Source organism: Gekko japonicus, unplaced genomic scaffold (assembly GCF_001447785.1).
Source record: "Gekko japonicus isolate JY-2015 unplaced genomic scaffold, Gekko_japonicus_V1.1 scaffold139, whole genome shotgun sequence".
NCBI classification, from domain to species: domain Eukaryota; kingdom Metazoa; phylum Chordata; class Lepidosauria; order Squamata; family Gekkonidae; genus Gekko; species Gekko japonicus.
Window position 1 is genome coordinate 818,068 of NW_015164186.1, and position 9,783 is coordinate 827,850.

A 9,783-nucleotide genomic window follows, 5' to 3' on the forward strand; every position below is an offset into this window, starting at 1 on the left:
CCCGGGGACTCCTGAAAACTAGACACACAGCAATGACAAGCAAAGACAGGCGGAACTCCGGCAGGTGAAGCTTATCCTTAAAGCCACAAAGAAAGGGCGAGAGGCTGAAGCTCCTAGGCCAGCGGGCAGCTGTTTGCAGCGCTTTGTAAGCACCTCCCTCCAAAGGTTTGTCTGTGTCTTTAAGAGGACCCGGAAGCAGAGAGGGCGGCTCAGACGTAGGACTGTGCATCGTGCAAGTCAAGGGACCTTCCTGTTATCAGCAGTGGTAACAAACCGCGTCAGGGTAGTCTGGTGGTGGGTCTGAAAAGAGGTGTTTGTACGTCGCTATGGAACCTGCAGGATGCCGTCCTGGCGCTGCCGTCGTTTGCTAACCTGGGTCTTTGGGTCGAGCTGTAGGGCTGATTTTCGCGTGGGAAAGATCTGATCCATCGAGGCGGCGGCGGCGGTAGCGGCTCCCATGGCAGAGGCAGCCGCAGCTGGAGAAGCATGGGAGAGGTACAGACGTGTTTGTTTGAATATCAAGTGTAAGATCAGTAAAACGGAATTTTGGCTAGAGGGGCAAAGACGTGCGTGTGCCTTGGGAAGCGATGCCTGTCAGAAACTTCTTTCAACTCTCATAGAAACGGATACCTGACTCCATTGCATTTTTGTCTTGATCGTCTGTGTTAAAGAGGCCTGGCGTTCTTTGAGGGGTGTGCAAGGGTTCTCTCACTTAAGGACGACGAGTCAAACTTTCAGGAAATCCATATTCATCTCTCTCAGGTGGCTTCAGACAAGCTGGGATGTCTCTGTGTTACCCCACAACCACACAGACCCTGTCTGCAACATGGGGGAAAATACTGACCTACTACCTTACAGGATTGTTGAAAGGATTATGAGAGGGGGGAAGGTCATGTTTGGGCACTTGGAAAATTTTGCGTGGTGTAACCTGAGCGTGCTGGGTGTGCCCGTGTTACACCTGTGCCCTGGGCATATTTCTGTGTTCTAGGGCATGTTCTGGAACTCAGGCTGCAATAGCCAGGGTTCCAGAATGATTAATTAAAATGCTTTTATGAAATACCTTTTGTGTGATTGAAGTACTTTAGGGGTATTATCTCCTTAATCTTTGTAGTAACCCTGCTAGGTAGGGCAGTATGATTATCCTCATATTGCAGATAGGTGTTTGGGGCAGGAGGTAGTTAAAAGAGTAACTTGCCTGATACTACCTAGTGAGTTTATGTCCAAGGTGAGATTTAAACTGAGCATCTCCACCCTACTGTACTTGCTCACCAGGATTGGTAGGACTGATGCTTTACATGGTCCAGAGAAATTCATTGGGTCCAGCAGAATTATGATGTAGTGAGATTTAAAAAACAAGAGTAGTAAATATAGGCTGTATACTGCTGAGTGAGATACAAAACCTCAAGGGACAGCGGCATGTATTTTAGTTCTGGCTGCCTGTTGGCATCTGAATACACTGGTCTTTGGTATAATGGGGGGGGGTTCCCCCTCTGGCCAAAAATATATATATTTCTCCCTGCTCACTTGTATAAACTTGCTATAGTTAATCAATGGGCTTCAGATGTAAAGACAAATAGGAAGTCATCAGTGGAACTCACTGTCACTTGATGTAATAATGACTAAACATGGGAGTAGATTCAGAAAAATCAAATCTTCAGAAATGCTTAGGGTGTCTCTAAATGCTGTATTGCCCTGATAGGTGCCTGGATGACGGGATAGGTACTGGTACTATTCTTGAATATTGCATACCGAGTCTAGCCTGAAGCATCCAGAGTTGTCATTTGTGGCAGAGGAACAACTGGGCTAGAACTTAGCTTCAGGATCAGTAATCTGCCGGGGGAAGGGGGAGATGGTCTCCAGCCTAATTTGGGGATAGAGGAGAGAGGTGAAGTGAGAGAGGAGGAGGACCCTAACTCCATTCTCACAATGGTTCTACTAGAAAATCTGGTTGTTTTCCAGGGAAGCCATTTTTGAAATGCAGGAGGATCCCAAGGCAAAGAAAGACATAGTTGTTACAGAAGACACAAGTCCTTTTCTGAACTGGGTGGTTTAACAAAATGTTGGTGGCCAGTTTAGGCTGAAAAACATGTTCATGCATATTTGCTGCTCCCACATTATGCTACATATGTGATTAGGCCATTGGATGTGGGAGTCTTTTTGGAAGCAGCAGCTGCAATGCCAACTCTTTCTTCAGACACAGAGGTTCTGTCAGTAGGGAAAGCCTGCATTTCCCTTTCAGTTGTTGCAGTGGAAGTGGCTGTGTAGCAGGGGGATGTTCCCAACTTTTAAAAGTCACTTATTTACACCCAAACAAATATCATTCATTTATGGCACTCTGTTCTATGCCTTTTGGGAACCATACATGGGGTTCCTATCTGGGTGCTTTCTGGGCTGAGAGCTGCATGCTGAGCTTTACCTTTGTAAAAAGCACCCGGGGAAGTTCCAAGCCTGTTGCAAGCATCTTCTTGCCTCCCTGAGTTCCTCCTTTGGTATCATGAGATACTCTGCTGCCTACCTCTTCCAGTGACCTGCCTGTCTCCATGCTTCAGACAAAAATGAGTCTCCGTGGCCCATCTCATCTTTTTATTCATTTTGTCATTATTTAGCAACACAGAAGGAAGTCTTAAACTTTTTTCCTCCTTTGCTTGGGAAGGCTTCTCAGTGATCATTCTCTCTCTGATCTCCCTTTCCCAGGCACTGCTGGGTCTGTTTTGCTACCGAGGGTGATGACCGGTCAGCTGAGTGGGTCTGCCCCTGCCGTTGCAAAGGCTCCACCAAATGGATCCACCAGGCCTGCCTCCAGCGCTGGCTGGATGAGAAGCAGAAAGGCAACAGCACAGGCAGAGTGAGCTGCCCGCAGTGTGGCACAGAATACCACATTGTCTTCCCCAAACTGGGTGAGTGTGAAACTGACTTGGGATATCCAACTTGAGTGAGTGAACATTTCTCTGATTGCTGGGTAGTCTTACATTTCCTTGCAGGTTGTGCACACAGACTCCCCTGATTGCTGATAGCGCAACCGGAGCAACAGATTTGCTGGTCAAAGGCAAGCGGGTTCTTCTAAGGTGCAAAGGGTTCAGATACCCATCGATCCCCATTGTAGAAGTTCTCTTCAGAATAGTTTACCTTGCAGGCTATGGCTTTTCCTGGTTTCCTCCTCTCTTCCAGAATGGGCACACAAACCTTTCCTAAAATGTCAGCTGTGCCTAATGCTGGAATGCAGCCCCCTGACTAGTGTAGCGTTCCATCTTCTGAATTGCAGGGTCACCATTTAAAAAACCCTAACTACCTGTGGGCCACACAGCAGTCTTAAGCAATGGGTGGTGTGATTCAGCAATAATAACTGCCTGGCAGGATCAGACCAAAAATCCATCTTGTTCAGCACCATTAAGAATGGCCAACCAGAGAGGTTCGAGGGAAACTCATAAACCAGATAGGATAGTGATGCTTGTTCCCAGAACCTGGTAATCGGAGGTATGAATTTATGTCTGGATCTGAATTGACTTCTCTGACTGGCAGCACTCCATCTTCTCAACACCTGTTACCTGAAATCCTTTAACTACATGCCAGGCAAGTGCTCTGCTACTAGCCCCAAGCCCCTCCAAAGTGGTATGCAGCCTCTGCATTTGGAAATTTCATATTGCCTCCACATATTTTATTCTTTAAGACCACAGGTCAATGCAGTATATTTAAAATAAAATGTATAGAAACCAAGAACAGCAAACAAGAAGACGGATAATCAGAATTTGAATGAACAGTGGATGGTCCCCTACTTGAACAGACACAGGACTTCAGATATTGAGTGATCTGTTTTAATGACTGTGGTTTTTGGGGTAGAGCATGAATCAGTAATTGGATGAACAGCTTGTAAATCAGTTCAGGTAAATTAAAATTTCTTACAAACTGAAGGGGCAATTTGTTCATTCCAACAATTTTTTTTTTAAGGGTTAAGTCATGCCCCAAATGTTATATTGTACTGAAATGTGGAGTATTGAAGATTCAAAAGCTTTTGAAGTCATGCTTCATTTTGGGTGACATTCCTAAGAAAAGCTGCTCCTCTTGGCTTAGAAAACATGCCATCCATGGGCTACATAGTCATTGGGTTTGATCATGCCAAACTGTTTCTTTTTCTCTTGTTAGTAAAAGAGGTGATGAGCTCCCTGAACCATAGACAGAGGTTTTGTGCTGGGGAGGTGTGAGTGTAGATTGCTCTGTGTGTATTGCGAGTCAGTGGGGATCAGCAAAAAAACCCCCTAACTATAGCTAGTCTAATCCACTGAAAATTATGTTTTTCAAAAAATTTCTTAAATGTTATTGTGATTCATTTAGGAAGCCTAAAAAAATAAGAGCTACATTTTTCTCAGTCTTTCTAGTTTCCTTCTGTTCTTTAGCTGGAATACTGGAATTTGAAGTTAGGACAAGGTTTTCTTCTTATTGGGCAATGGATATAAAGCATGGAGGGAGAGGCAGTTTTTATCTGGCCTGCAAGTCTACTCTGCAGTTTGTGGGGAGCACTGGCCTGCTGGACCATAATATCATCTAGTGGGCTGATTGTCCTGAAAAATTGTTAAACAGTTCAAGTGCTATATTCTATTAAGAGCAGCAAAGCAGGAGGGGGACCATGTCTGGATATTTGCCCACTGCTGAGGGCTCTGAAATGGACAGTGGTAGTTCCTGTTTCTGGCTCTGGAACAGGAACAGCTGGTGCCCACTCAGAGCCCCAAGAGTGGGCAAAGAGCCAGATGTGACTCTGAGGCCAAAAAAAGTCTGTCCCCCCGTTATTGGGGTGAGACTGTGGCTCTGTGACAGTTCCAATCAGGCTCAGTCCATGGCATCCAGTCAAAAGGGTCAGGTAGAAGGTGATTTGAAAAACCTCAATTTAACAGCTTGGAAAGCTGCTGTTAGTCCATGTAAATAGTACTGATCTTGAATTGACTTGGTATAAATCCCCTTCGTGTGTTCAGATATTTTTAATGAAAGCTCAGATATGAGGGAGCCCTAATTCTGAAGGTAGTCAGGAAAGCATGAAGCTGTAGAAATGCCTGCGATGACTAAAAGCTTTCACTGACGTTTGTAATCTCCCCCTCCTTAGGACCCTTGGTATATTTCTTGCAGCAAGTGGACCGGGTTTTATCCAAAGTGAGCCCCTTTGCTGCTGCTGGCATTGTCGTGGGGACATTATACTGGTCAGCAGTTACCTATGGGGCAGTTACTGTGATGCAGGTAATGTGAGGGTTTGTGGAAAGTGTGTTTGTGTGTATGTGTGTGCTTGTGTGTAAAGGAATACCACACCAGAAACCTTACGAAGAAGGCTTAGAGGGGTTGCCAGCTTTAATCAGTAGGTTAATTCAAGAAAGGTTAATCACTATTATCAAGAGATATCTTTTCCCAATTGCATAGGGTTATTTCCAAAAGCAAGACCATTTGATAGTGGTGCGTTTTTAGGCTGATAGTAACTTTGCTGAGTCTGGTGGCTCTTTGCATCACCAGAGCAAGTTGAGAGTGTTTATTAGATCTGTAGAACAAAGTTTGAGTCCAGTGGCACCATTAAGACCAACAACTGTGTAAACTTTCATGTGCAAGCACAGTATCCGAGGAAGCGTACTTGCACATGAAAGCTTGTACCATGAATAAAACTTTGTTGCTTTTAAAGGTGCCATTGATCTCAAATTTTGTTCTGCTGCTTCAGACCAACACAACTACCCCACCTGAATCTATTAGATCTGTAGAAGAAGTTGATGAGGTGCTATCTAGCTAGTGGTGGGTTCAAATTGCAGGTCAGCCAAGGACTTACTCTCTTGCCTTTAGTTCTTCATTTGGAAGAAGGAGAATGATGAGGACTTGGCCTTTAAGCTGCTTGGCTCAGGATCTGCCTTTTTTGTTTGTGTTACTCTGTAAATTACCATGCTTAGTGACAATGCCACAAAATAATGCACTGGTGGGGGGAGGCTGTAAGAATAAGCAATTCAGGGAGAATTTTGTGTCATGCCCTGGAACTAGACTGTGCTCGAAACCCGTACTGTGTGTCTTAAGGTTTGTGTTGTATAAATGAAACGTGGTTCTCCTGATTGATAGAAGTAGAAGTTGCCCACCTATCCTATCTATGTTGCTGATTGATCTTCTCTCCTTTTGTAGGTTGTCGGCCATAAGAAGGGGCTGGATGTGATGGAGCGGGCAGACCCTCTCTTCTTGCTCATGGGGCTTCCTACTATCCCTGTGATGCTGGTCCTGGGCAAGATGATCCGCTGGGAAGACTACGTGCTGCGGGTCTGGCGGAAGTACTCCAGCAAGCTTCAGGCTCTGCAGGCTTTGGTGCCAGGTGAGTCCATCTACCTGCAAGCTGATTCTGATCTGGGCATCTTGCTTTGAATTGGAAGGAAGGAGAGGTAGATTTAGCCATGATACAGTGGGAGGACTGCTGGAAATTCTCCAAGCACCGGAAGGATTTGTTCAGCAACCTGTCTGGCTGCTAAGGTGTTACCTGGCATCGCTAACACATCTTGGCAACCGCAAGGGCTAGGATCTTGCAGGTGCTTTTGTGTTAATGACAGGTGGAATTCATAGGGGGTTGAATTTAGTGGTCATTCATCTTTCTGTGCTTTTATGGAATCACTGCACAGGCCCACCTGTGGCAAACAAGAGGAAAGGAGAAAAAGAGTTAGAGATGGGCTGCAAAGTGTGCTGTCCCTTGTGAGCACAACCACCTCTGCCTGTTGAAAATCCAAAGAACAAGTGGAGAAAGCTGGAGGGAGTAACAGTCAGATGAACCGGGAACGAGGAGTCCCTCACCTCCTTTCTAGCTCTGTTCTTTGTCTCTGCTTTACTCTTTCCTTAGTGGGGGAGAGAGGAGCAAGGGGGAACTTAACCCTTAAGGGGAGAGAAGTAGAGATAAAGAACAGGTGGGGGAAGATAGCCAGGGGCCTCCATTTCTCTGTCTCTCTGTCTCTCTGTCTCTCTCTGTCTCTCTCTGTCTCTCTCTGTCTCTATCTCTCTCTCTCTCTCTCTGTCTCTCTCTCTGTCTCTCTCTCTGTCTCTCTCTCTGTCTCTCTCTCTGTCTCTCTCTCTGTCTCTCTCTCTGTCTCTCTCTCTGTCTCTCTCTCTGTCTCTCTCTCTGTCTCTCTCTCTGTCTCTCTCTCTGTCTCTCTCTCTGTCTCTCTCTCTGTCTCTCTCTCTGTCTCTCTCTCTGTTCTTTCTCTCTCTCTCTCTCTCTCTCTCTCTCTCTCTCTCTCTCTCTCTCTCTCTCTCTGTGTCTGTGATCCCTTTCAGCTTCCTCTGCCTATAAGAGAGGGAATTCAGAATTCTCAAAAGTTGGAGCAGACTTGTGCCATTGTGGTGAGGCTAACATGTAGCCTGGCTCTTAAGGTGCTCTACATGCCAGGCTGTGTGACAAGCGTGGACGTAATCCAGCATAGAATAGCTGAAAGGGCAGGTGTTAGACCACCTTGGGTGTGGGAGGCATAGCACAGGCATCCTGTTACTTCTCAAACACCCTGATTTTTCTTCTCTTTCATCTTCAGGGGTCAGCCGTCCCCTTGTGCAGGCACCACTGGCCGAGTCCCGCTACCAGAATGACCACCTGTCCATCTCGCGCACACTTTGTGGAGCTCTGGTCTTCCCTACCATTGCCAATCTAGTTGGCAGGGTCATGTTCCGCAGAGTGAACTCCAGCCTACAACGTACCATTCTGGTGAGGAATGGGATGGGGGAAGGGTGGAGGTATCATGCTTTGGCAGAATTTCAAAGGAGTCACTAGCAGGCACGGTGCCGCAATATCCCTCACCCATCTGCCTGGCGGGACCCTGGGACAGTGCACCTGCCTGGCAGATAGGAACCCCCATGTTCAGCCCTCAGTGTCCCTCTAATGAAAAGGTTGCTGGGGCTGGGAGAGACCCCCTGCCAGATCCCTTGACAGACTGCTGCCATTTGGAGTAGACAGTATTTCACAACCTGTATGGTATGCTTATTCAGTGCTTATCTTGTGAGGAGGGGGTGGCGGGAAAGGGGAGATAATCTGTGGCTGTCAACTTCACTTCCACCCTCTGTTTTTCCGGCAGGGAGGCATTGCCTTTGTCGCCATCAAGGGAGCCCTCAAAGTCTACTTCCGCCAGCAACAGTACTTGATCCAAGCCAACCGGCGCATCCTCAACTATGTGGAGAAGGGAGATGCGGAGAAGGGATTGGCTCAGCTCGACGAGGACAGCGGCAGTGAAGCGGGGCTCAGCTAGGGTGGGAACCAGGCTGTCATAGGCCTGTTGCCTTTGGCCCAGCTCCACTCCCAAAGTGAAGCACCGACACACCGTGTGGGTTTGGCCAACTGTGTACAGCGGGGGAGGGTGGTTTTAGGCTGGACTGGAAGAAGGGCTTTGCCAAGGTCTCCTCTGAGAGCAACTCTGATCTTTTTAGGCTGGTGGCTTATATGGAGTTGGGCAGAATGACCCTGTTCTCTTTAGTTTCCCCTCCACATTCGCTGTTAACCTTGTGTGGATTTGTCCCCGGACTTTCCATAAGTTATGGTTTAAATAAAACATGACTTAAGTTGTAAGCATTGTGTTCACAACTTGGAATTAATAGTACTGCTGTACTGTCTTCCTTCCTTGATCTGTACCACCAAGAGCTCAGGGAATCTACACTGAGGTTGTTTCATTTAAGGAGATAAGTTAGGCTGGGGAGAAAAATAGCTTGGGTAATGACTGCAGTGTTCCCTCTAAGCGGAATTAGTGTGAGCTAGCTCACAGTTTTTTAGCCTCCGGCTCACACATTTTTGTCTTCGCTCAGGGAGGATGGCTCCAGAGCAAACTAATTTATGCAGTAGCCAACTTTAATGCCAGTAGCTCACAGCTTTAATGCCAGTAGCTCACAAAGTAGAATTTTTGCACACAAGACTCCACAACTTAGAGGGAGCATTGGTAATGAGCTTCATGGATGAAGAGGATTTGAACCCAGACCCCCACAGACCGCTCTCCTTTCCCACGCTGGCTGTTGTTGACAAACCAAAAAACGATTCAAAAGAGATGTTCACTTTATTGATTTAGAGCACAAATGCCCTAGACTTTGGTATACTTACCGCTTTTCCTCTAAGGAGTTCAAATGTAATGTTTTATAGATACTCAACAAGCCTACAAGGCAAGGGGGAAAAGAGGCTTCTCCAAGATTAAAACATAAGCAAGCTTCATAGCAGGGTGGGAATTTGAATCTGATCACCTCAGACCCAACCTGGTACACTGTAGGTTCTGCATCATCCTGGCAATTTCTGTCTTAGATGTCTTATTATAAAACCCTGGACAAATTCATATAGAACATAGGTCTGGCCATGGTTGCTACTAGCTATGATAATGCAGTGGAACCTCGATCGACAGAGGCACTAACCACTGAATAAAAGTTGTTGGAGACAAAATACGGGGAAGGCCCTCATCTCCCTAAAGCTCCGCTGGAAGTAGAATGCCGGACCTTGGTCTAATCCAGCAGGGCTGCTCTTCTCCTGCTACAGCAAAGAGTGGTAGTTGGAAACTGGGTCAGGGCCCAGTGCATGGAAACTCACTGGCATTCCCAAGTGGTTAATGAATAATGGAGGGTTGCCCACCTGGCTCCACTGCAGGGGACTGTTAAGTTGGGTCTTTTGGTTAAGTCACGCAATACTGATTTTTGGATTCATGGAGGAAAGCGCTGGGCCAGACACTGATGCCTGACTGCACATGATCCAAGTCTCTCACTAATCCTGATTACCTTTCCCAGGTGCAGAATGCATGACATTTTAACAGCCTCCCTGTTGGATAATGCTAGTAA

General features: G+C 46.6%; 1 protein-coding gene across 1 annotated transcript; it reads left to right on the forward strand.

Annotated features, from left to right (window-relative positions):
• Positions 1-221: 221 nt before the first annotated feature.
• LOC107107820 (E3 ubiquitin-protein ligase MARCH5-like) lies at positions 222-8,517 on the forward strand. The gene is made up of 6 exons (XM_015408167.1): positions 222-495; positions 2,695-2,897; positions 5,093-5,223; positions 6,136-6,319; positions 7,518-7,687; positions 8,055-8,517. Exons 1-6 carry the CDS (start codon positions 458-460, stop codon positions 8,223-8,225), a joined length of 897 nt encoding a protein of 298 aa, XP_015263653.1. The 5' UTR covers positions 222-457; the 3' UTR covers positions 8,226-8,517.
• The last annotated feature ends 1,266 nt before the right edge of the window (positions 8,518-9,783 follow it).

Bases quoted from the DNA above. Each gene is read 5' to 3' on its own strand.
- LOC107107820 (XM_015408167.1), top strand. From the start codon at position 458: ATGGCAGAGGCAGCCGCAGCTGGAGAAGCATGGGAGAG. The intron at 2,898-5,092 runs GTGAGTGTGAAA...CCCCCTCCTTAG, and splicing joins CATTGTCTTCCCCAAACTGG to GACCCTTGGTATATTTCTTG. The intron at 7,688-8,054 runs GTGAGGAATGGG...TTTTTCCGGCAG, and splicing joins GCCTACAACGTACCATTCTG to GGAGGCATTGCCTTTGTCGC.